This window comes from Haliotis rufescens, unplaced genomic scaffold, assembly GCF_023055435.1.
Source record: "Haliotis rufescens isolate VD_foot unplaced genomic scaffold, xgHalRufe1.0.p SCAF_11, whole genome shotgun sequence".
NCBI lineage: Eukaryota > Metazoa > Mollusca > Gastropoda > Lepetellida > Haliotidae > Haliotis > Haliotis rufescens.
This window is the reverse complement of record NW_025963791.1, coordinates 30,450,937-30,476,743: the sequence shown is the minus strand read 5'-3', so window position 1 is coordinate 30,476,743 and position 25,807 is coordinate 30,450,937. Positions and strand designations below refer to the sequence as shown.

Genomic DNA, 25,807 nt, shown 5'->3' with positions numbered 1-25,807 from the left:
TACCACGTTCTTAATATTGTCCAGGAGTGGCCCAGTCATTTCGTTCGCTGCATATGTGGACTTGCATCGCTTTGTCGTGACAGAAAGCAATGAGCATCAGCCGGCATTCCAGACACGTTTCTGGTTTTCTTAACTCCTTACCCGCGCATGTGGGTTTCAAGTGGTAAAATCTGCTTGCTTTCGGACTGTTTTCTCTTATCAAGCTGACACGCCGTAACGTAACTGAAATACTGTTCAAAGCGGCATTAAACCAAACTCACTCTCTCACCTCTCACCGATTAGCATACCTTGGCCATTACTGCGATATTGAGCTGTGTATGTAAAGTAAGAAAGGGACTCTCGATAAAGATCATGTTTGGTTAGTTTGAACACGAGAAATGCCAAACATGTCCGTCAGAAGCGACATGGGCCAAAATGACTAGAGTCTTAAATTCAAATCAAATAACTGCGTCATGACAATAGTGAAACAATCATGGCATCTTGCCGATACAACTCAAACAAAACACGATGTACAGCTTTTCCTCATCAACGTATGCAAAGGGTAATCCATTGATACAGTAAGTAACAATAAATGAACGTACCCCCACCAAAATTCACACATACTGAAATGTTAGGTGAGATGACGTGAAATGGGGTGTAACGTCGCGTCCAGGATTATTGCACTTAAAGCAACGGGCGTGTTGGATACCCCAGTCACACCCTATACTGACTCCAAGCCAACAGCCCTTGTTTTATCTTCTTAATGCCCAGCACCGGGGCACCGTCTTTTAACGTATTTTGTTATAAAGTGGTGGAGGATCCAACCACCGATCTTTCCCTCTCAGGGCAGACGCTCTATCCTCTGACCACGGATGCTGTTGTAAGTCAAGAGATTTGAATATTGTTATCGATTTACTTCGTATTGAAACGATGAACATGATAGCTGATCCTCTGGACATATTTGGAGATTATGCATATCTCTACAAATGCGACCGTGAAGATCCGGTCTTCAGCAACCCATGCTTGTCGTAGGAGTCGACTAACGGGATCGGGTGGTCAGCCTGCCGACTTGGTTGATGCTTGTCATCGTATCCCAATTGCGTGAATCGATGTTCATGATGTCAATCACTGGATTGTCTGGTCAACATTCGATTATTTACAGAACGCTGTCATATAGGTGGAATATTGATGAGTACGGCGTTAAACAACAAACAAAACAAAACAACTACAAATGCATTATGTTGTAATTCTAAGGAATATATGTCAAATCCCGAGAAAATGAAGTACTCACACTCAAACATTATGCGTTGAACATCTTTCCGTCTCAGAAGATTTTCAAATCCACGTTTCGCCTTTGCGAGAGCCTTTTTCCCTTGCTGTTGCACAGAATAAAACTATGATGGCACATCAAAACAAAACTATATAATAAAGGAATTTATTTGGCTAACGAGAAATTGATTATGGTACAATATGAGCTCCGAAACATAATTAAAGAAGAAAGTAATATATTCTCAAAAGCAGTTCTTGGAATGTTTGATTTTCATACTCAAACCTTTCTGTGAATTTCTGGTTTTGAATCAAATATCCTTTTTGAAGGGATTGCTTCTACTCTTCTCTAAAATGACAGATATCAATGCCTTCTAAGCAATGTTCGGAAGTGCAGAGTTAAATTCCACTTTTGGTCGTTAAGATAATATTTCACCTGTAGAACGGACAGTTCGCGAGCCATATGGTTGGCGTATATCACCATTATTTTTCCATTTGAGTGTAAGTAAATATGTGGGTTTTTCTTTAAATTTTAAATCGTGAAAGGTATATTTTGCAAACTGCAAAGGAAGACTTTTATTCACTCCCTTTCTTCAGATTAACTGAACTGTTCACATATACAATTATAAATAGGGGGATTCCACAAAAGTCTTTCCGTGAAGGGGCTGCTGTCAACTGCTTTGAACAGTACTTCATTTTCAGCATATTAGCTTACTATGGTAGCTGAAAAGGGCCATCGCCATATCGCCTTGAGATATCCACGCAATATCGCGACAAAGCGATAGTACGACACCATACTGCGATATCGCAACACGACACAGTGAAAGTGCCATACAGTAAAGAAAACCGAAATAACGATAACATAAATCGACAAAGCTATTGCACGACACGACTTGACATGGCGATACCATGACACGAAATGCTATAACACGACACAACATGGCGATACCATGACTCGACATGAACACGATACGACATGGCCAGAACACCACACGAGATTGCGATAATGCGATATAGCGACACTGCGATATGGTCACGCGAAAAGACGATATCGTATCTACTGTTTGTGTGTGTGTGGCTGCGTGAGTGTTTGACTGCGTGTGTGTGACTGCGTGTGTGTTTGACTGCGTGTGTGTGACCGCGTGTGTGTGATTGTGCGCGTGTGTGTGTGCGACTGTGTGTGAGTGTGGATAACGTAATAGCAACCTTTGTATGTAAAACATGAATATGATGTCATTGTGTCACGAGTTGTCTGAATCAACAATAATTTTACGTTTAGTGGCAGCGTTCCGAAAACGCCATTTACAAATATATTCCTGGAAGGTCATCATCATCTGATCGAGCCAGAAAACAGGGTGATGTCATCTGCTTTTGTTAGGGAGGAGCTGTTCAGATCATGAATCATGGCACCGCGAGGGCAGTCAGTAAGCTGTCTAAGCTGTTCATATCCACATATATGGATAGTATAGTTCTAAGAATCTGAACAGGGATCCCAATGAGCATACATTTGAAGAAGAGTCCCAAGTGCCATACACAATCAAACGCTTTTTTCTGCATCCAGGAGGTAGGGCAATAAAACAATATTATCCTATGCACACACCACCACCCCAAACACCCCCCCCCACCCCCACCCCCCACACGTCAGGTTCAATGAACTACATACTGCCTGTGTGTTTCTTTTTTGGAAGAGTGTATATATTTTTCTAATGTCATGATCCAATTTAATGATAATAGTATTGTTTCAGCCACTCATCTAAAGACAACACGTGTGACTGAGCTGAAAACGAAACACGGCATAGCGAGAGTGCAGGACCCATCCATGTCCCCCACCACCCTCACACGTAACACAAATAATCAAGGCCTCGACCTGACAGTTATGAAACGACATGCGGATCCGGGGTAGAATAGGTCTTCATCAACCCATGCTTGCCGTAAAAGGCGACTATGCTTTTCATAAGAGGCGATTAAGGGGGTCGAGTGGTCAGGCTCGCTGACTTATATGATGCATGACATCGTATACCAATTACGTGGATGCTCATGATGTCAATCACCGGATTGTCTGGTCCAGCCTCGATTATTTACAGACCGACGTCGTATAGCTGGAATATCAGAGTGCGGCGTGAAACAACAAACCAACAAATTTAGTTATACAATCAAATATGAATTTCCTAAGTGAACACGAACCTACTCAGTGAGGGGTCCTTTATCCCCCTTATTCGACTTATTCGGAAATCTGATATCTCAACTCACAGCTAGTTAACATATATCTTGCACTAAATATTCGAAACATAGTGAGTGAGCTGGTTTGAACGACATATTCGAAATGGCTACAGCTCTCCAGTTTGAAAAAAGTGTGTGTGTGCTATTTGAGGCCGCACTCAGCAATATCCTCGTTATAAGAACACCGAGTCACGCCACCAGAACCACACACATTCAATCATGAATGGCTCGCACTATTAGTTTTAGTTTGCTATTGACCAATTCCGACCCGGATTCGTCGCCGATAAACGTTGAGTAGAGGATAGGATCTGAAACAATTAATAGTTTTAGGAGATTTACAGAGGAAACTGCCCTCCTGAGTAGATTCCGATTGTTGTTTTGTAGCACAAAACCACTGATCATACAAAGATCAACAAACAGATTACCACCTGGCTGTTCCATGAGCGACTGGTCCTCCCTGGTATGGGATGGCGAAAAATATCAACAATATGATGATCGTTTGTTAAACAATTTATTTATTCGGGTGACCAAAATTATGAGACAAACCATCAGAGTTGGTCTGTCCAATTCATGTCGCTGTGCACATTTTGGTTTTGTTGCAATTATTAAATTTTGAGTTAGTAAGCAATTCATCGGTCTCAGATGGAATCAAACGGACTGTAGTCAAATTCATCGTCATGGTCTGCACGTGTACAACATGCGCACACCTCTCCAACTGTAACACACCAAGGTTTGCCGAAGTTCTGTGCACCGCCTACTTGTCCCAAATGCGCTTTGTGAGTTGGTCCAACCTTTCCTGGATTACCAGTAAGAACCATAGACCTTTCAGACAACTATTACAAATAGACAAATAGTTAAATTTCGCGAACATGTAGTTTTGTACATTACAGACAAATGTGTAAATATCACAAATGAACTGAACTCATTGGGTTTTATATTGAGAGAGGTACCTAATATATTGTTATATTTAGTGGTGATTAATTTCACTTTCAACTCAAAGTATATTATCAAAATGAGTATTAAACTGATTAATTGCGAGAAAATGTTGATTAAAATACCACAATTACAACGCTGACTCGCGATTTTGTGTTTTTGTGGCTAAGTCGAGATTGCGAGATTTTTCATCATGTCCTAATTTTCATTTGGCCAAATGTCGCGTTCTCGCGATCTCACATTCTCGTGTGTTTGGTATATTTAGCTCGTTTCCAAAAGTCGAGATCCCTTACAGTATTTCATACTTTTGTTCTTATTTACTTTATTAGTACAGCGTTGAGGATAGTGATTTATGCCAACAGACATGAGGGTGGCAGCGTAATGATGCGGGGATGTTTTTTATGTATGATTTCACATAACGAATATGACATGCATCAAGAACATAACAGCGCATTCTATTAGCCTATTTTTTACGATTCGGTGATAACACGTTTCTAATTTGTTCGATTAATCAGTCTTCTTGTCATTGAATAACAAAACATATTTGCGGCGAGGATGGAATATTTTGTTATTGAATTACATCAGTTGCGCTAGGGTTAGATATGGTATACCTTCGTGCTTGCTTATTCAGTATAGGGGCTTATGAGTGCGTTTATCTAACTTACTGCCCGCTCTCTTATTATGAGATATGTTCATTGGGATCCTACATATGTCCGCTTACCTTTACTTCTCAAATGGATACTGAGCAATATCGCCCGCCATGTCGCCATATCGTAATATCGATTTTTGCTATTTTGCCGCATCGCGTGACCATATCGCAATGTCGCGTCGTGTTGTTGCCATGTCGTGTTGTATTATCGCCGTGTCGGGTGGTATTATCGCCATGTAGCGTCGTATTATCGCCATTACGAGTCTTGTTATCGCAATGTCCTTGCGTGTTGTCGCTATATTATATCGCGATATCGCAATGTATTGTCGTACTATCGCTTTGTCGCCATGTCGCATGGATATCTTAGGGCGATATGGCGATGGCCCTCATCAGCCACCATAGGTTACTGTGTGCGGAAAGACTGACGTGATGTAGGTATAGGGTGTTTACCACCCTGTTGAAACCTATCAGCACAGATATTTTCCGGACAAACGAAGAATAAAATTAACGACAAATCTGAGATTTGAACCAACGCCCACAGGATTCTCGAACTCTTAATGGATGCAAACTCGAACACTAAAATGCGTGTTTTAGGCGACGTTATATATATGGAAGAATGTATATCATCAGAATAATTTCACGCTATACCTGATGTTCAACTTCGTCTTTGAACAGCTTACGATAGCCCTCTAACTTTTCAAATTCTGCTTCTTTCTGGCTCTTTGTGCCATCTGGAAGAACGTTGGCATCGCGGAGCACTGTATCCCAATGTTTTTGCAATTCCTGTGGATTTCCTTTCTGTATATCCCAAACTGCCTTGAATTCTTGAATAAAAACATGGTTTGATGGTTTTAGTGTGAGTAAATTTTAACATTTGGTTTCCTTTTAAGTTTAAAGAGAAAGGTCTACAGGCATGATTAAGTATATGCATGGTAAATGTGAGGTGAAATGGGGTTTAACGTCGTGTCCAAGAGTATTGCACTTTTATAGCGACGTGCAAGCACGTGTGTGTGTGGCTGCTTGTACTAGTCCGGACTTAAGCCGATTTATAGTGCAAGCACACTGAGATACCATGCCGCAGTTTAACATGAATACCCCTCTCAGACTCAAAGCCGACAAGTCCTTGTTTTAGCCAGACAGGGTAACAACAAGTGCCATCTTTCAACGTCTTTTGGTATGACGCGGCCGGGGATCGAACCCCGGACCTTCCGCTCCCCGGGCGGACGCTCTACCTCTAGACCACGGAAGCGGTCTGAATGGTAGAGACAGTGATGACAACATGTATGTGATCAGGGCGTTTATTTTCACCTTCAGATATTTTAAGCGACAAATATGCAATGTGAATGTTTTAGCCACGTTTAATACTACAGGTTGATATACATTCCTTCCATGCGAAGTTCGCTCAAGTACTTTGAATATGTGTCATGATCTAGCTTATCTGTATACACCTCAATATATGTTGCGAATTTATCAGGCGTTTGGCAAATGTAAACATCAATTTACACTTTAACACCATATTTTGCTGTCCGAATATAACAGGCATTGACCAGTCCATATTCAGTATCTTTGTAGGCTTATTCCTAATACAGTTTCGGAAAACACAAATTATAACTTAAGGGATAAAACTAATCTTCAAAGTGAAGTGTAAAACAAAAGCTCACGCAGATTCATTTATACCAGTTACAACACAACTTCAGAATATGTTACCAGAAAACCTAACGGGGGCAGAGACCGTTACAAAATTTAAGAATTTGCTTCACATGAGAGGAGATAATGGTATACACTTGGATTTAAATAATGGAAACAGGTTTAATATGTCAAATTATTCACAGTCGCCTCAGGCATGGCTGCAGCGATCTTAACGCAGAGCAGTACAATAGATATATTTTGGATATCAAAACTTGTTCCTGTTGATATCATACCGAAGATGCTTTACACTTTTTGTGTGTGTGTACACATTACTATATTCTTCGAAATGAAATGTTATTGTTATTCTTTACAAACCGTGCTAAGCGGAAATTCGCATTTGAGTAAGCAAAAGCAAATCCAAACAAAAGATTCTATTCAAAACTTCATATTAAAACGGATTTAAGACAGATTTTCAATTAAGTAAATGATTGTTAAATATAAACAGCAAATATATTCATTATATATACACATCTAGCTTGGCATGTGCAATTCACTTGATACATCTCACCTCCATTGATGTATTTATTGTATTATGTCTTATGTGAAATGGAGCGGTATTAACATAAGCGCTTCGCTTGTTTACAATCCATGTTCACATTTTTGTGAGAATAAATCTGTTTAAATCATATTCTGTATCTGCCGTGCTCCCTAGTATCTTATCGGCGTCTGGTTCTATGTTATAATTGCGACATGCCATTTCAAACCCAAAATTCAGAGTGATATTTCTGAAAAGAAAAATTGAAATAATACAAATTAATATAAATTCCTTCCCGGTAAAGGCTATCACCTAAAATCAAAATAACAAAGCAGATTTTAGTCAAAGACCCATCTCTTGGGGTAGAAGTTCATCTCTGTCACCATTCTATGGTATTTCTGGAAAGGAAAGTAAACTTACAAAGTTGTAATATACGTGAAAGTCTTAATGTTGCTGATTAAGCGCAAAGATATAAACTCTCGCTGACTGCTCAGTAACATTCATGTAATATTAGTAATATTCAAATAAGTTTACTTGTTCATGGTGTGTGTGACGTGGATACATACATGTATATATAAGCAACCAATGTATTATGATCAGGGTTCATTGGTATCCCTTCAGCAAGTGCGAATCAGGTCCTGACACATCTGTTTTGTCATGTATCACGCGCTATACAGTCGAGCCTCGCTTATCCGGACACTTGCTTTTTCTAAAATGTTGTCCGGATAAATGAGTTTCTGGATATCTGAATACCTTGTTAACTGACCAGAAGTCCTTCCCCTACCTCAATTCTACCGAGGCATATGTGAAATGAATGGCCAAAATATGATCTACCAATTACTAATAAAATACATTGTGCTGAACAGACCTACACAACATGCGGTGACAGCGCACTGCATTATTATAACGGCTGAAGAAATGCCAAGCAAATGAGGAAAAGATTTCTGTGATGAGTGTAGAACTCTGTGTGTGTGTGTGTGTGTGTGTGTGTGTGTGTGTATAAATACTGTGCACTATGTTTCCACAATGACTTCAAGTGGAAAGTGTTCATTTCCGATGCGAGATATTATGTTTAATTGTATATAGCGTGTAAATGGCAATAAGTATGACACTTGTGTCCCATCCCCTTCTCTCCCTGGACAATAAAATATATTTGGTACAAATGAAAAAAACATACATCATACCATATTACATGTCTCTTATTCCTGCGTGTAATATATTAGATACACTGCAAAAAAACAGAACAAGTATGTGTGTAGACTTTATGGTCAAATGCACAGAGCGGATTAGCAGTCGGAGGTTCATTGCATTGGCGGTGACTTCTTTATTATTATCACTTGAAAGTGTTGAAATCGATTCGTGCTGAGCTCAGATTGGTTTGTACGGGATGTCGCGAAGTGATTTGTAACATGATTTGTGCATAGCAGATTAGCCAACTGGGTGGATTGCACAGAGGATGAAAGCTATATCATTATTACTTAAATGTGTTGAATTTGGTTTTACGGTTTAATTGTACGGCATACATTGTTATAATGTGAAATCTCCGCTGAAAATCGCGTGTTTTAAAACAGTAGTCCTCGGAAAAATCAACTTCCGTGTAAAAATATAATCAAAGATTTAAAAGAAAGTACTCCGAAAAACCGTCGCGGATTGTCCTGTTTTTGATCAGAGCTTTCAGCACCAAACATGCCTTTATTATTATTCATAACACAATGCTATTATTGTCTGATCTTAAGTTTCCGGGCATCATACACAGCAAAAAAAATGCAGTTTCCGGTATCCGGATACCTGCCGGATACCACCGGACACTTACCCAAAACGCGTCCGGGTATCCGGTGGCAGATACCTTGCCGGATACCAGATCCGTGGTATCCGGCATGGACACCTCACCTGAAAGTATGCCACCTGGAATCCGGGTATCCGGCACCGGATACCTCACCGGATACCTCAATCTGGGTGTCCAAGGATCCGCACCGGATACCAAGAATCCGGCACCGGATACCTCATTCTGAGTTTCCAAAAACATGTAACAATTTGGGGGTGCATTTTGTTCAATTAAGTGTGAAACACCTAAATATATATTGGAAACTAACCATGAAAATTGAACATTGCTGAAGGTATCCGGCAGGTATCCGGCAGGTATCCGGATGCAATTTTTCGAGATGTCTTATTTCTGGTAAATAATGTTAGCCTGGGCATATCAGATAGCTGTAGTAATATTCTGTGTCATTTTAGTTGTAAATATCCCCTTAAAGTTGAGATCTATGGCCATGTACTTTTGGAGAAGACAATTTTTTTCAATTTCATCTATAATTCCTTTTAGATGTTAAGCTGTTTAATGAACAAACATCAGTTCTAATACATGTATGATGATATCCTTAAATTTCATGTTCAGACTTCCAGATTATTCTGAGTGAAAGTATAAACTCAGCGACTGTGTGCTCACTTGGGCCTTTGGTCCTAGTGAGATGATAATATGATTATTTGTAAAGGTACAAGTACTTGTTATGAGCATACCAGCTTCATTTAAGTTTGAAACACAATATGCCTCACTCTGAGGGTGACATGTACCAGATTTCATCACACTACAGAGAGCTGTTCCTCAGTTACTGTGAACATTTTTACTGAAAGACATTGAAAGCTAATTTGACCTTCAATATCAGTTGCGACTATTTCAAAAACAATTGTAAAGTGCTTCATTCAGTGTAATATTGACAAACATATGACAATGATATACAACTATGTGTATAAGAGTTATTTAGACTTCTGCGGGAAAAGGCACATTAGAGAACAAGAGTCATCAGAAAGATGACATATCCCCCCGGCAGCTGTCTGTAAAGTAACCACTAGTGCATTTCTGTATGTAATGAGTCAACAGTTGAATGTTCTTTCAGAAGCATACATTGTTTACCCACAAAAGATCCACCATGGTCGCATCCATATGAATGCCAAGTTTCGATCAAATACATTGAATGTTTTTCGAATTCTGCCCCAGAAATGAACCTCATCCCCAATTGAGTCTATGTCCAACTTGATTCCATTAAAAAAAAAATTTAAAAAAATTTAGAAAAATCCCAAAATTTGAAAGGCACCACTTCAGTATGTGCATGATAGCTTTGCCAAGTTTTGATCAAATACACTGAATGGTTTTCGAATTCTGCCCCGGAAACGAACCCCATCCCCAATTGAGTCTATGTCCAACTTCATTCCATAAAAATTTAAAAAAATAAAAATTAGAAAAATCCCAAAATATCAAAAGGCACCACTTCAGTATGTGCCTGATAAGAGTTGCCAAGTTTCGATCAAATACACTGAATGGTTTGGGAATCCTGCCCCGGAAAAGGAAATGATTACGGACGGACAGACGGACAGACAGGCTGATCACTATATCCCCTGTATTATATGCCGGGGGATAAAAAGTAAGTGTATGACCTGTTGCCAACTTCTATCCCTGCCCTAAGGAAGAGTTTGGCCATTAACAATTTTTTTGTCTGGCTGTGACATTGACCTTTGACATAGCAGATCAATGTGTTATTCCAAAGATGTCCAAGCAATGCATGGTTTTATACGATAACTGTGGCTATCAAACTGAGGCAAAATATTGGAAAATCCCCATTTACACAGCTGGCTAAAGAAACAAACAACAAACAAATTATCAATTTCTTTTATTTATATGCATATATCACACATTGAACAGTGTTCATATAATGGTTCCTGATGCAGTATGCACTTTCCTCCTATTCTTCAATACTCATAACAGAGCGGGATAACTGTTCGCTTGAAAGCATCAGCAGACCATGCTCACCAGTTCAGAGTTACTTGCCCTCAAACATCCTTTTCCTTCTATATTGCCATGGAAAAACAGGAACCAGGATGAGGGGAGGCCAGATGGGCTCTATCCCTGTTGCATTGTGTTAGTAGAATTGTGAACATTCTATTTGGTGTTTGGGTCCACATTTATAGACAAGTAGTCGCAAACATCATTCCTTTCAAGTGATTACCACATGGCCAAAGACAATAATTTCTTCAACGTCCTTGAAGGATCCCACTCCGACTTGGCATTGGTTGGTCTTCTCCCATTTGCCTGACCACCCTTTGTGAGTGTGTCCCAGTGTCAATTGGCATATAACTTCTCGGTAGGCTCCCATTGAAATAACAGGACTCTCCTCATCGCTGTCTGCCAATCACTTCGGATATCTGGAAGGGTCCTTCCAGACTGTCAACCTGTCACCCGGGTATCTCAAGCTGGACTTCAGTTTCTGCAAAATTATGTATAAAGATTGTAGCAAAAGAAATGAATTGTTGCAACATGTACTTACAGATAAAAGGCAGCAAATTCACTTAATTTATCATCTTTGAGTTTTGTTATATACCAAACATTTGAGATATATATTGTTCCATGCTGATGAGTTGAAACAATCATTAACTGACATCTCTTAAAAATGTTCCTAGCAACCTATGCTTGCCATACAAGCCAAAGTAATAGATGAGGTAGCAAGTGGGCTCATTGAAAGCTCGTAATCGAACCCAATAACATGGGATGTTGTCCATAACAGTCATCATCGGTGCGTCTGGATCGAGCTCATAACATTAATCTCTGGTTTGTCTAGTTGAGATTTGAGATTTGATTAATTTATAATCCTTGTCATTTAGCCGAACTATTGCTGGATGTGGTGTTAAATGAGTGAATTGGGTTTAACGCCTCTTTGAACAGTATTCCAGTTATATCATGGCATGTAAGCTTGATGTGGGAAGAAAGCCCGAAGTGATGCAGGTCTTACATGTTTACCACTTTGATGAAACCCACAAGCAAGTGTATGATGCTACCCTCGATTCAAACCCACGACCATCGGTTTCTGTCAAGCCCAAGAGATGCAACTATGCACAGCAAGTTGTAGTGCCTTTGATAATTAGGCCATCCATGCCAACAGGTGATAAAGAACAAGCAAACTGAAGAAATATTTGCAGAATAGCTACATGAACATGATGAACCAAACAGAATAATTTCAAATATTTACCACTCACTGCTACTCTTCTCTTGTTCCTCATTGCTTCCCTTTTTCCATTGATGCTGTGCAGATGACTGACTCATTCATTCATCCAGACATTCTGCAAACATAAGTAGCATTCACATTAGAGAAATGTCCAAACTGTACATGCTGTACATTGAATTCAATTGAAAAGGCCCCAGTTGAGTTTCCAACTTAGAACTGTCCTTATTAAAATATTTCATCCCAAACATTCAGAGATAAAACATAACCCCATACTTAACAACTGTCAAACAATTATTTGACAACAAAGCCACGGTCATTCAACATACACTTTACATAAGGAATCACTTGTTGCAAAAAAGATCCTCGCCAAGGTCAGAGTCATTCCATGAAATATTGAATGATTAAGTTATGAAGCTTATACAAAACAAGGACATAACAGTGTAATTATAACAATATCCTAAGCGTAAAAAATAAAGTCTTTGGTGGCCATTATTGTAAATTATAATCTGTATTAGCATCCCACGAAAGTTAAGAGTTAATAATCGTTCCTAGATCTTGGTACTTTTCTTCATTATCCATAAAAAAAGCGGATTTAATTTGGATCATCTTGTTTTGACCACAAATCCATTACGCCTCTTATGCTAACAAACAGTTGACCATAATACTAAAAAAAGGACCCTTGGCGTTTACGGTAAAGTATGTAGAGCAGGAAAATATCTACATCAATCCGTTCCATAAGATCTCTGCACAGAAATCATAAGGCCTCGAAGCCCTGCTACGTACCTGGCAATGCCAATCGCCTTTCCAAATACTGTTGACTTCCGCGTTGTGGATGGCTGAGAGGAACTTCGGCCGGCATTTCCGTGGTGGAGGTGAATGAGAACAATGTATCGATACACGAGGTAAGCTTATCGTAATCAAGAATCACAGTGTATATCGATACACGAGGTTTGTTTACATCCATGTTCTAAAATGGCGCCCTGGACCGTAGGGGAATATGGGTAAAATGGCTTGTTCCGGGTTAACACTAAGCTGGGCCCCGTCTCTAATATCACATTATTGTTTGGCGCAAGTTGACGACGCGCATAGGGAGCCGGGAACCAGGTTAACACGACATAAGCTGGTCCCCGGCTCTCTATGCGCGTCGTCAACTTGCGCCAAGTTATATTAGAGACGAGGCCCAGCTTATACACTGAACACGATCGGTCATTTCGTCAAAACTGGCCAAATATTGAGATTGCAGCTGAGGTCATGCTGGCAGCTGAAGTGACACATTAAGGTAAGGAATATGTGAATATTACAATGATCACGTATTAAAGTAATTTACCACATGTAAGCCTGTCACATGTGACACATTAACTTTTATAGCCAACATGTAAGTAAATGTATAATTATATTTTTATATGACAAGTAGCCTGTCTATCATATGTTAGTATTTGCTTATGTATATAATGTAGAAATATGTTTACTTTAACTGGATAATTTGTATGCTAATGTGACTCACTGTCTTATTTCATATACTCCCTGTACTCTGTGAGAATGATTAGTAGCCTCAACATATTTTTCCAGATGTGAAGAATCAAGAACAGCTTTAATAACAGGGAAGTTTTGCATCAGAGATCATCGTGAAGTGGAAGAAAAGACATTTTAAGGGTATGAACATTTTCACTTGAACTAGTTGAACAATAACCATGATGACAACTTTATCATGGGGGAATTTTTGGTGGTGGGGTAGCCTAGCGGTTGAAGCGTTCACTCTTCGTGCTGAAGACCCAGGTTTGATTCCTGCCACATAGCTGCGATATTGCTGAGTGTGGCGTTAAACATCAAACAAAGCTAACAGCCGCATACTTACTCACGTGGGGATTCCAGGTTGAAGTTAGTCCCCATAAACATGATCAACCTATGCTAGTTGTGACAGATAACTTAATGGATCGGGTGATCAGGCTCCCTGACTTGGTTGATCCATGTCATTGTATCCCAATTGTGTGGATCGATGCTCATGATGTCAATCACTGGATAGACTGGTCCAGACTTGATTATTTACAGACCGCCGTCATATAGCTGGAATATGGCTGAGTGCAGAGTTAAACAACAAACACCAACATGATTCTACAACATGCTCTTGTGGATACCATTTTGAAGATCCTACACATAACTTCTTTTCGGGTCTTAACTATTGCAATATGTTCTACATGTGTTTTAAACATATATTTTTTTTATAGTGAACTGGATTTGCAAACAAGCCGATGGCTTATCTAAATGATGCTGAAATACAAAATAAGTATTAATAAAATACTAATTCTATACTATTGCAAACTATCAGTTGAGCAATAATGTAATCATCTGATTATAAGTAGATAATGAAGGAGAAGTCCATATTGATTAAATGTACCAGATTCTGAGATAAATGCACGTATTGATTGATTTATTTCAATGTTTTCCTGTACATAATTTTCAACAATTCCATATAAAGCTTTCTTATATCATATCCATGCTGTATCATAATACCTATTATTTCTAATAATAGCATAATTTGGACACACAAATAAGTAATGAATGGTATTTTTATAACAGGTCCCACACATGCGGGATAGGTCATTTGACATGAATCAGTTTTATGTGAATTTAAATCACTACAAGCTGATCTGAGTCATGAAAGGATATGCCTTCGATTCTGTGAAAATGGAAATGCTAAAACATCTCCCAATATTAACCATGCTATTACAGAATCTGTTCACTTGTTTTTGTATGTAAAATATTTTTGAAAGATTACATCCATCTAATGATTGTTTGTATGTGTGATATGCCAGTAGAGGTATATGTGTACAAGCATGTGCATACACATAAAAAAAAATATGTTTGTTTGGCTAGGTACCAGTATATGAATAGGTTGTTTAGTGCGACTTGTATATAAGCATCATCATAGTTTCAACAGACAGTTTATGTATATCAAATGTTAAATGTCTTTGTAGGGAGAATTGCATATCAAAACTGTCATTATTTTATTACTTATGAGTAGAACTTTTTAAGTATCTGGCATGATACATTTCCTTGGTCCACAGACACATGTTACCAGTAAACTGGCTTGATAAGTAGCATAACAGTCAGTGTGGTTGGAAACTAATTAAGCCGTCACTACTCAATTAAGTAATTAACAGACAATTGCAAGTGATAATACCCACCTGACACTAATTGCCCTGTTAATCCCTAATCCACCATGAGTTGACATTGAGCTCATCTTGCTAATGAGCTGTTGTGAGCGTAACGTGATGATAAACATCAAAGGTGGGGCAGGCTTTGATCAAGTGTTCTGTAGAAGAGATTATGTCACTTGTTTAATGTTTATTTAGGATTAGCTACATCCCTTGATGCGACCAAGACCATACTTGAGGTTATCAGACAGTTTGTCTGGATACAGCCTGATGTCTCAACTGTACTTATTGGATTCTGCCTTGTAGCAAACTATGTGTGTGACAAGGACTTTGACCACTCTGTGCAGATGCATAACAATGCATAATGAACTTGGGGTATGATTCAATTATGTCACACAAGTCAAAGATAGGTTCCAATGTATTTAGAAACAGACGATAGATGCAATACTGTGTAACTTTATAACAATCAAATGATTTACAATTACCCTTGAAAAGTTCCAAAACCAAATAGAACTACTTAAATTATGATTACACTTGACCAATATATTTGGCAGTTTTTGCCGTTATTGTTAATCTGAATTAAAGATAGGATAAATGATAAAAATATGATAATGCATATCACACACAAGTGTGTATTATACGCAAATAAATAAGTCTTGTATACATTGATTAATTGGAAAGGGTCCTAATTGGGATTGTTCACTAGCCAATATATTAGCAAATATTCCCATGGGCGCTTATTAGAGCGAGGCGCTTATTACGTCAAATACTTTAGTTCTGTTTTTATGTATAAGAATCTATTTTATGCAATTTGCATTGCCTTGTTTACCTTTCCTTATGTTTTGATGTAATGCAAACATTTGAGAAAAATTCAGGTGAGCCTGCCTTATGGCACTACAGGAATTGTTTTCAGAAGATCAATTACAATTTTGTATTTTCTGTACAATTTACTGTTTGCTATGGCTTTTTTACATTGGTTAACATGGTTTGGTTAACAGTTGCTTGATAAATTGTCATTACCTTACTCATTGAGAAACCAAATTTTTACCCTTTGTCAATATATGTGTGTTTCTTATATTTTTAATAACAAGCTTTTATAGATGTTATAAATTGTTTCAGGCACCTGGATTTCACAATGACACCAGATCAGACAAGTCATACAAAGGACTCTCCGGATGATGAATAATCCTCCCCAGAACAACTAACAGGTTCACCTCAGAAAGTGATGATTCTGAATGAATAATGCCACATCAGTGTGATTCTGTAGGTTGTTTTATTACGACATTAATCAAGTCTAAAGGAATCAATACCACAGCAGTGAGACTGTTTATGTGGTGTACACTGACGCTGACTATACAAATCTGAATGACTTTTGTGGTTTACTGCACAAACATAATTGACTTTAGATATTCTTCTACCTTGAAATTCTTCTGAGATTTGACTAATTTGTTTATTTAGAAAATGGCATTGAAGCATCTGTTTCTGTTTTTGAATGTTCTTGCAAACACCTCTGGTTACTGAACCAATGAAATGTCATAAAATCAATAAATATGATTTTTTATCTTAACAATTTTTTTGTTTTGCTTCTTTAAAGAAATATGATATTGATCATTCATAACATAGGTGCTAACATATATCAAATATACTAATGCCCTGAATGTTTTCCTACAATTAATACAGCTCACTGAACGAAGTTTTTAGTTCCATGTCAGTAGAAAAGTTACATTGATATTTTTATGTACCAGTACTTTATTAGGTGTTTTCTGTGGATGCCATTAGTCTTATGCACCCATTTGGGTTAATGATATTCTGTTTCGAACTTCAATGAAACTCGTCTGTCAAGATGTAACAGGTATTGATACAGTTCCAAAATAAACTTTTAATCTCACCAGGAACAAAGGCCCAAGTGAGCACATAGCCAATGACTTTCATTTTTTTGTCAGAGTGAGTATGGTGTCATGCCACTTTATGAGCAAAATTCAAACAATATTATGATGGGTGACACCAAGCAATGTACCGATGTGGTGAATCGAATGCTTCAACCACTAGGCTAAAACAAACTGGGAATATGAAGATGATATGTAAGGATACCATCATACCAGGACTGAATGCTTTTCATTTAATACGCTGAACATCTAAATTGAAATATATATGAACTTGAAAAATGTTTTCACCAAAAGTACATGCCCATAGATCTCAACTTCAAGGGGCTATTTACAACTAAAATAACACAGAATATTACTACAGCTATCTGCTATGCCCAGGCTAACATTATTTGTTAGGAGAAAGACATCTCGAAAAATTGCATCCGGATACCTGCCGGATACCTGCCGGATACCTTCAGCAATGTTCAATTTTCATGGTTAGTTTCCAATATATTTTTAGGTGTTTCACACTTAATTGAACAAAATGCACCCCCCAAATTGTGACATGTTTTTGGAAACTCGGAATGAGGTATCCGGTGCCGGATCCCTGGACACCCAGATTGAGGTATCCGGTGAGGTATCCGGTGCCGGATACCCGGATTCCAGGTGACATACTTTCCGGTGAGGTGTCCATGCCGGATACCACAGATCTGGTATCCGGCAAGGTATCTGCCACCGGATACCCGGACGCGTTTTGGGTAAGTGTCCGGTGGTATCCGGCAGGTATCCGGATACCGGAAACTGCATTTTTTTTGCTGTGATACGTTTTCTAAGACGAATACTTGCACTATAACGAGGGGTGTGGCATCACACAGAAATTGTAAATACTCCGATCAAGGCTTGTTTTTAAGATAACGTAGTCTTTTTAAATGAATGAGATGTTTTACAGTTGTTCATGTGAAAAAAAACTATGAATGTTTATTCAGCGTCCGAAAAATCATAACACGGGGATATATGTTGTATCAATGTCTTATGTTTTACAAAAGGAAAGTAAGTACAAGGTAAGTTTTTCTCAATATGCTTTAACAAGGGAAAGAGTCAGACATTGCACGTTTGTAGCAGTATTGCTCGCAGACCTGGCGGGGAGCCGGGTGCGCTGAAGCTATTCCCATTTTTTTAAAGTACTGATTTAACTTCGATATCTTACTGCATATGAAGTGGAATATGAAGACTAATACCTGTACTTTTTAGAATAAGAAATTTACACATTGACGTATTCAGATTTAACTGATATTTTGCTTTACTTATATAAATGCGAATTGTGTTTCTTCATATACAATTCCACAAGGCATAAAACTTGCTTAAATCTAAAACAAAATGTACTCTGGTTATTGCGCAAAGAAAATTCAGTACCAATGGAAGTACCAAAGCAATCATTTAACATATCGCAACTCATGCTTGTTAACAATCAACAAAATGACGGTATTAGTAGACACATCGTAGTATTTGAAGTTAAAAAATGATAACTTCATATTTATACTCATACAAAATGAACTCTTATATTTGTACACTAGTTTTACTGAATCGCAAAAGAAACGCGAGTACTGTGTGACTGTGAAATATGGTTAATTCACAAAGCAACAGAGAGGTCAATTATGATAAGTCTGAGACAGTTCATGTTTTGCATGCACATTGACCACAGTCCATGGAACGTTCTTGTAAGTTCTTGCTTTGGGCCGATCACACAAATGGAAATGGTGGGGTGGGAAATGTCAGTACCTCATATGCCCTCCCTGGGTGTTCAACACAGCCATACACCTACGGTACATGGAGTGTAGCAGGCGGTTCACGAAGGCCATAGGCACCTGTGCCCACACCCTGACGAAAGCTGCCTCCAGATCAGCACGAGTTCTTGGTGTTGGTACCACCTGGTTCAGCCGTCTCTGTATTTCATCCCACATGTGCACGATCGGGTTTAAATCCGGGCTCATGGCCGGCCATGACATGGTTTGAATGTTGTGCTGGTGCAGGAAGTTCCTGGTGAGGCTGGCCGTGTGGGGACGCGCGTTGTCCTGCTGGAACACGTGGTTCTGGTGACGTGCGAAGTAGGGAACGATGTAATGTCTCAGGATCTGGTCAATGTAGCGTTGCGCTGTGATGCCATTCCCCCTGCCAGCGCCAATATTGTGAAACACATGAGGGCCAATTCTCTGGTTCAGGCCTATAGCACCCCAAACCATGATGCTCTGACCACTCCACGGGTCTCTTTCCACGACACAATGGTCCGTATAGCGTTCACCCCTCTTCGCCACACCCTCACTCTCCCATCAGACGTGGATCCACAATACCGGCTCTCGTCAGAGAAGACAATTGTCCTCCATTGTTGATGCCGTCAATGTCGGTGTTGTGTAGCCCATTGCAGCCGTGCCTGGCGGTGGCGGGCGGTGAGGATGGGCACTCGAGCAGGCCGACGGCAATACAGGTTGTTGGTAGTCAGCCGACGTCGTACCGTATCGTAACTGATCGGTCGCCCTCTAGTGCCAATGGTGTTTCGAACTGTCACACTGGCTGGTCTGAAGCGATTCCGTAGGTGTTGGCGGTGGATGAACCGATCCTGCCTTGGCGTGGTGACTCGGGGGCGTCCACGTCGGACGCCGTCTGCAGTACTGTTTGTGATGTCAAGCTGCTACAGACGGTGGATGATGCTGACGTGAACATTGAAAGTGTTGGTCACAACCTGGGACCGTTGTCTAGCTTGTAATCGACCGATCGCTTGTTCTCTCTGTTGTGTGGATAATCGAGGCATACCTTCCGCATCAAAATTACGACTGCCACAAAGGGAGTTCAAGTTGTTTTTTATACCCATAGCCTCCATGAGTTACACGTCCATGTTGGTGTCCACGGCAAAGCATGGTAACTGTCACCCACGGCCTTGGACAAGGCTGCGTTGTGCCGACTAATTTCAGGCCTCGTTGTACCGTTCGATGGAATGTTTGTCTCAAAAACGCATCAGGACGTCACAGAATATTCACACAATATACAGTCTTGACATATATTTTCCGCATTGTACCATATAAAATTTATATTTTACAATCTCGCGTTTCTTTTGCGGTTCAGTATGATCGCTTAAGTCATCTGAAAATATATAAGGGGATGAGGAATATAATATATGTCCAATTATAATAATAGTTTAGTAATCCTCTATATCAGGTGACTATTCCAATTATTAATGGTATCAGGAAGGAATGAGTTGGCATAGCATTCTGTTCAGCAACTTGTAGCCTGTAAATTGGTTCGATTTCTTTAAAAGTAATCACTAACAGAAGAGATGTTTTCAAACTCTGTGAAATAGTGTTTTCTTTTGGTTATGTTAGTTTCTCCATAAAGTTCCTCATGACTTGTACCCCTTGTCGCCCCACAATAGTCCGTAATGAATCTAAGTGTAAACTTTCTGGGTTTGATTCTAAGGGTAAAAATATATACAATATTTTGTTGGCTCGACATACTTAGCTCCATAGTTTTAGTTATAATGTAAAAATTATAGTGATTTTGAATTATATTAAAACATTTTTATACATTTATGTATTTGATGTGGGAGGGGTAGCGACACATGCTGTATTTTATAAAAATGATTGTACAATTTGGATTGCTTTAAACCTGTTTCATCAAACAAATATAGGATTTGATGTTGTCATATCGTGACTCAATTTATTTAATATTACTTAATGACTTTGTTGTGTACTAGTCTTGAAGTAAATTTTATTTCTTCCAAATGTTCCATTGCGAACACATATAGAGTCCGCGCTCGTGATTGCCATATCTAAACTTACCTGAGCTCACTGTGTGTTCTGAAGTCAAATCCCTGTTAGGCATCCTGCACGGCTTCGTTCACGTTTACCCTCAAATGTACGATAGAAAAATCTGCGTTCGTGTGTTCAATGTTCGACTGCATTTTTGTGACAGGTGTTCGTTTATTTATTAAAATTCCACAAATTCATAAATCACATTGAGTTGCTCGCCTCTTCTCCAGTTGTGTACACTCTCCAATGATGCTAACTGTCTTGGTTAACTGGAGTCCGGATATAACTAATTACAAACTCTGTTCTAATTATGCTAATCGAGGAAGTGCATTATACCAGATGACAAACTTAGTTTTTCTGTCACACTAATCCTTGTTTACAATGAACGCATCTCAAGTGACCAGCCAAACATCCTTTTTATATACTTAAGCAGAAGTATCACGATGGACAGTGCATACAACTGTTTGTCAAACAATATCAAGCAATATTTTAGATTCAGAATCACCATACCATGACATAACAGAAACATATTTATTAAATTGTGTATATTCATATTTGCCGCTATTCACGATAAATCTATTTTACCGTCACTGTTTAAAACTACCCCAAACTACTTGTATGTATAGATCATCTTATTTGTTAACAGTAGGGCGAACGTATTATATATCTAACTGTTACAGATGTCTGCAGAAATCATCTATTTCTCTATTATGTAAAATGCTGTCAACATGAATAAATGCCAATTATTTCATAACACTACAAATATAGTTGTCATAATGAACATAGTTTTAAAGTATATTTGCCACATGCAATAATACTGTCCGGTATTATTAGTAATATTTTCAATATCAACCACATATTGTGAGAATCCAGTAAGAAAACACTGTGTGAAGCAGTGGTAAAATCTATTCATATGTACAAAATTGTATATTTTTGGATATACCATATATACAAATTTTATATTTTGTAAATATTGGAATTTTCCCTTGTGTTGCATACACGAGGCGTTCCATCGCTGCACATTAATTACATTTCTTATGTTGTTACATTATTCATTGAAAACCACTGTTAAAAGTCTGAGGAATTCAAGTTTACGGCTTGTATCTTTGGAAGCAATTCTAATGTGCATTTTAAGCATGCCACAGGTAACTCGTGTTACAGGTAATTCAGTGTAGACGATAAGTGAAATCTCTCAAATTACCATACCTTTGACAATGCCCTTTATTTCTTGTCGTGTCAGGAACTTGCATCTGTTCTCATCGGTGGTCCCCTAAAAGGAGAATTCAATATAGAGAAAATATGCTTCTCTCGGTGTATACAACACAATCAGAGCTTTCTGATAAGTTACCACGTGGACTGTAGTTGGTATCGATGTGTTCGTCATATTATTTTTTATGTATTGTACTTTGGGTAAGACGCATTGTATGACATTAGATGAGGGCTCATTCATTTGTGCTTGTGTGATTATATATATTTCAATTACATCATTGTATTTTTTCTTTAAATTTAAATTGATAACGATTACATTAATGTAATTACATGGATGTACATTTCTTGTGATATAAATATAGCATGTATAACTGAAATACAATATATATATACATATATATATATAGTGAGTGAGTGAGTATGGTTTTATGCCGCTTTTAGCAATATTCCAGCAATATCACGGCGCGGGACACATTGTACCCGTGTCGGGAATCGGACCCGGATCTTCGGCGTGACGAGCGAACACTTTAACCGCTGAGGGCCCCGACCGTCCATATATATATATATATATATATATATATATAAACTGACGTCCAAAAGAAACTTTACCAACTGAAAAAATAAATTTCAGAAAACGTACAATTTTTTTTCGATGAAGTCTATCTAAAACACATATGCTAAATACAACAATAGTGTATGCAGAAAATGTTAATTGTCTGTAACATGTTTGCGAGATAACACGCGAAAAAGTGAAAAACACGTGCACGACAACTGCAATTGCACGTGCGGGTAAGGGTATAAAACGATTGCATCGGCAAGTCAGACATCCACAGTGATAAAAAAACAAAAACACAAAAGAAATGCCACGACTCACAGTCGAACAACGTGAACGAGCCTTAGGTATGGTACAGATGGGAGCCACCCACGCCCGTATTGCACGACTCTTCAGTTGCTCCCGTGTTGCCGTTACCAACTTGATGCAACGTTACAGACAGACAGGGCGGACCGCTGACAGGCCAAAAACAGGCAGACCCAGGGTGACCACGCCCCATGATGACCGGTACTTGCGTATCTTTCGCCTCCGAAATCGCTTCATGACAGTGACGTCATCGGCGACAAATGCCTCAGGTCACAGGGTTAGGCGACAGACAGTGGCCAGGAGACTCAGGACTTATGGAATCAGGGCTTTTAGACCATACAGAGGACAGCTATTGACAGCGCAACATCGTCGTCTGCGATTGAGATGGGCCCGGACTGTACGATGTTGGCAACGACGTGACTGGCAGAGGGTTGTCTTCACTGACGAAAGTCGATTCTGTAGGTTTAGGGCTGGTGGAAGACAACGTGTTTACCGCCGAAGGTTTGAACGAACGGCGGCGTGTTGCGTGCAGGAGGTCGTACCATATGGTGGAGGGAGTGTCATGGTGTGGGGAGGGATCTGTTGGCAGGAGAGGACACCGCTGGTCATCGTTGACGGAAACTTGACAGCTCAGCGGTACATGGATAACATTCTTCGTCCAGTTGTCCTACCATTTCTCTAACAGCAGCCACGTGGTGTCGTTTATCAGCATGACAACGCTAGAGCCCATACAGCCAGAATTGTCACTAACTTCCTCGCAGCCAACAACGTCAACGCCCTGCCGTGGCCTGCACGCTCACCCGATATGTCCCCCCGAGGACACCTCTGGAACTTGATGGATCGTCGTGTTCGACAACGACCACACTCTCCAGCCAACCGGCAAGAACTGATCTTGGCCCTCCAAGACGAATGGCGTCAAATCGTGTCCTCATCAGACGACTGACTTTTTCTGTGCGTTGAAGAGTTTATGCTTGTATTGAGGCATTAGGTGGTCACACACGCTACTAATGACTTGTTATTGAACGTGAGCGATTGTTTATGTACTCTGCCTATTGTCCATGATTCTGAAAGCTCGAGTTTTGTACCACACCCGACTTTGGGGGTCTCGGACGTCATTCTCGGTCGCGGTATGATTGTCATTTTCAGTGTTGATTATGTTGATCTATTGATCTTCTCAATACACTTTACTTCATGCATGTATGTTTTGTTGTTTTCGAGCAAGAGTGATTTCAAACTCTGGTAAAGTTTCTTTTTGACGTCAGTTCTCGGTAAGTGAGATCCTAGTATTGATATCAAGGATTAAAAGGTTTCCAGTTTGCTCCAAAAGTGTTTAACATATTCACATTCACAATATACGTGTATAAGATTTTCACCATTTAAATCACAAAAGGAGCAAATATCATTGTCAACTAGTTTCATTTTTAATAATTCCTTTTTGGTGTAAATTATTCTATGGATAAACATAAACTGAAAGTCAATCAATTTAGTATCTTTAGTACATTTTCTGAAGTTTTAATAAACTTCTTTCCATGGAATATCATCGTCAAAAAGAGACTGCCATTTTCCATTTACTAAGGGTGGTTTTGTTATTGTAATAGGCTATCATAAAAGAACCTAGATCCTTGAACGGGTATAAATATATCCCTCAATTGTGGACTAAGATTTAAGTCATATATTGGTATTTGGATATAGTGATTGACAGTGTCTCTCCCTTCTTTAGGTATACTAAGTTTAACCTGATTATAATCTAGTATTGTACCCTGTATATCATAACGTACTTTTAATATTTCAAATGGAAGAAATCCATTCTCATTACATAAGTCCTTAATTGTCATTATACCCTTTTTAAACCAATTTTTAATTATGTAGTTTTCATGTTTAAATTGGTGATTTAGCCATAGGGGCTGTGATAGAATTTCGGAAATCTTTTCTGACTCGGTTGTAAATTTTCTGCCATAATTTCCCCAAACATTTAAAGCATCTCTCCAAAAAAGGGTTTTTCACTAATAAATATTTATCAGCATTAACTCCTAAATTAATCATATCAGTGAAAGAAAAAACTGAAGGATTATCATATGTACTCTTTTTTAAATACCTTCTTGATGTCGATAATTTTAGTGATTCTATGAATATTTTAATGTACACAATTCTAAGCCCACCATCAGCATATTTTTTTTCAGGTTTTGTCTTTTAATTTTATCTGATTTATCATTCCATAAAAGTCTAAACAGAAATTTGTTTAAGTTTGTAATAAAGTTTTTTGGGGGGTTTGGCAGTGCCACAAAAATATGGACAAGAGTTGAGAGAGCCAATGACTTGATAACAGTAATTTTACCTATAAGAGTCAAGTTTCTTCTTCACCAGTTTGCCAATAGCCTATTTATTGTTTCAAGTCTTTTTCGGTTATTGATAACCCATAGATCTTGCAAATGAGGGTTGAGAGTAATTCCTCACACTTCAAAATTGCCTACATGCCAGTCTAATTTTAAAGCTTCACAAATATTTGATGAGCTACCTGCTTTCGACCCGCTCCATATGGCTTTTGTTTTATCAATATTTATTGTTAGTCCAGACAGACACTTTGAAGAAACAATCAAGTATATTTATTGCTGCATTCATGCTTTCTGCCTCTCCGTTTAAGAATAATTGTGTGTCGTCTGCGTACTGACCTAATTTACACTCTTTATCATTCAATACAATTGCTTCAATATTTT

The 25,807-nt window shown here is 38.8% G+C and overlaps 1 protein-coding gene across 2 annotated transcripts in view; it reads right to left on the bottom strand.

Annotated features, from left to right (window-relative positions):
- The window catches only part of LOC125378006, a 47,420-nt gene that overhangs the window by 2,098 nt on the left and 19,515 nt on the right, over positions 1–25,807 (bottom strand). The window contains exons 13-16 of one of the 2 annotated variants that reach the window (XM_048392534.1): positions 22,232–22,295; positions 5,696–5,871; positions 1,271–1,355; positions 288–311 (exon numbers count right to left, since the gene is read on the bottom strand). In XM_048392534.1, coding sequence (XP_048248491.1) covers positions 288–311; positions 1,271–1,355; positions 5,696–5,871; positions 22,232–22,295 — 349 coding nt within the window. The remainder of the gene's footprint in view (positions 1–287; positions 312–1,270; positions 1,356–5,695; positions 5,872–22,231; positions 22,296–25,807) is intronic. The other variant, XM_048392535.1, reaches the window with a different exon arrangement.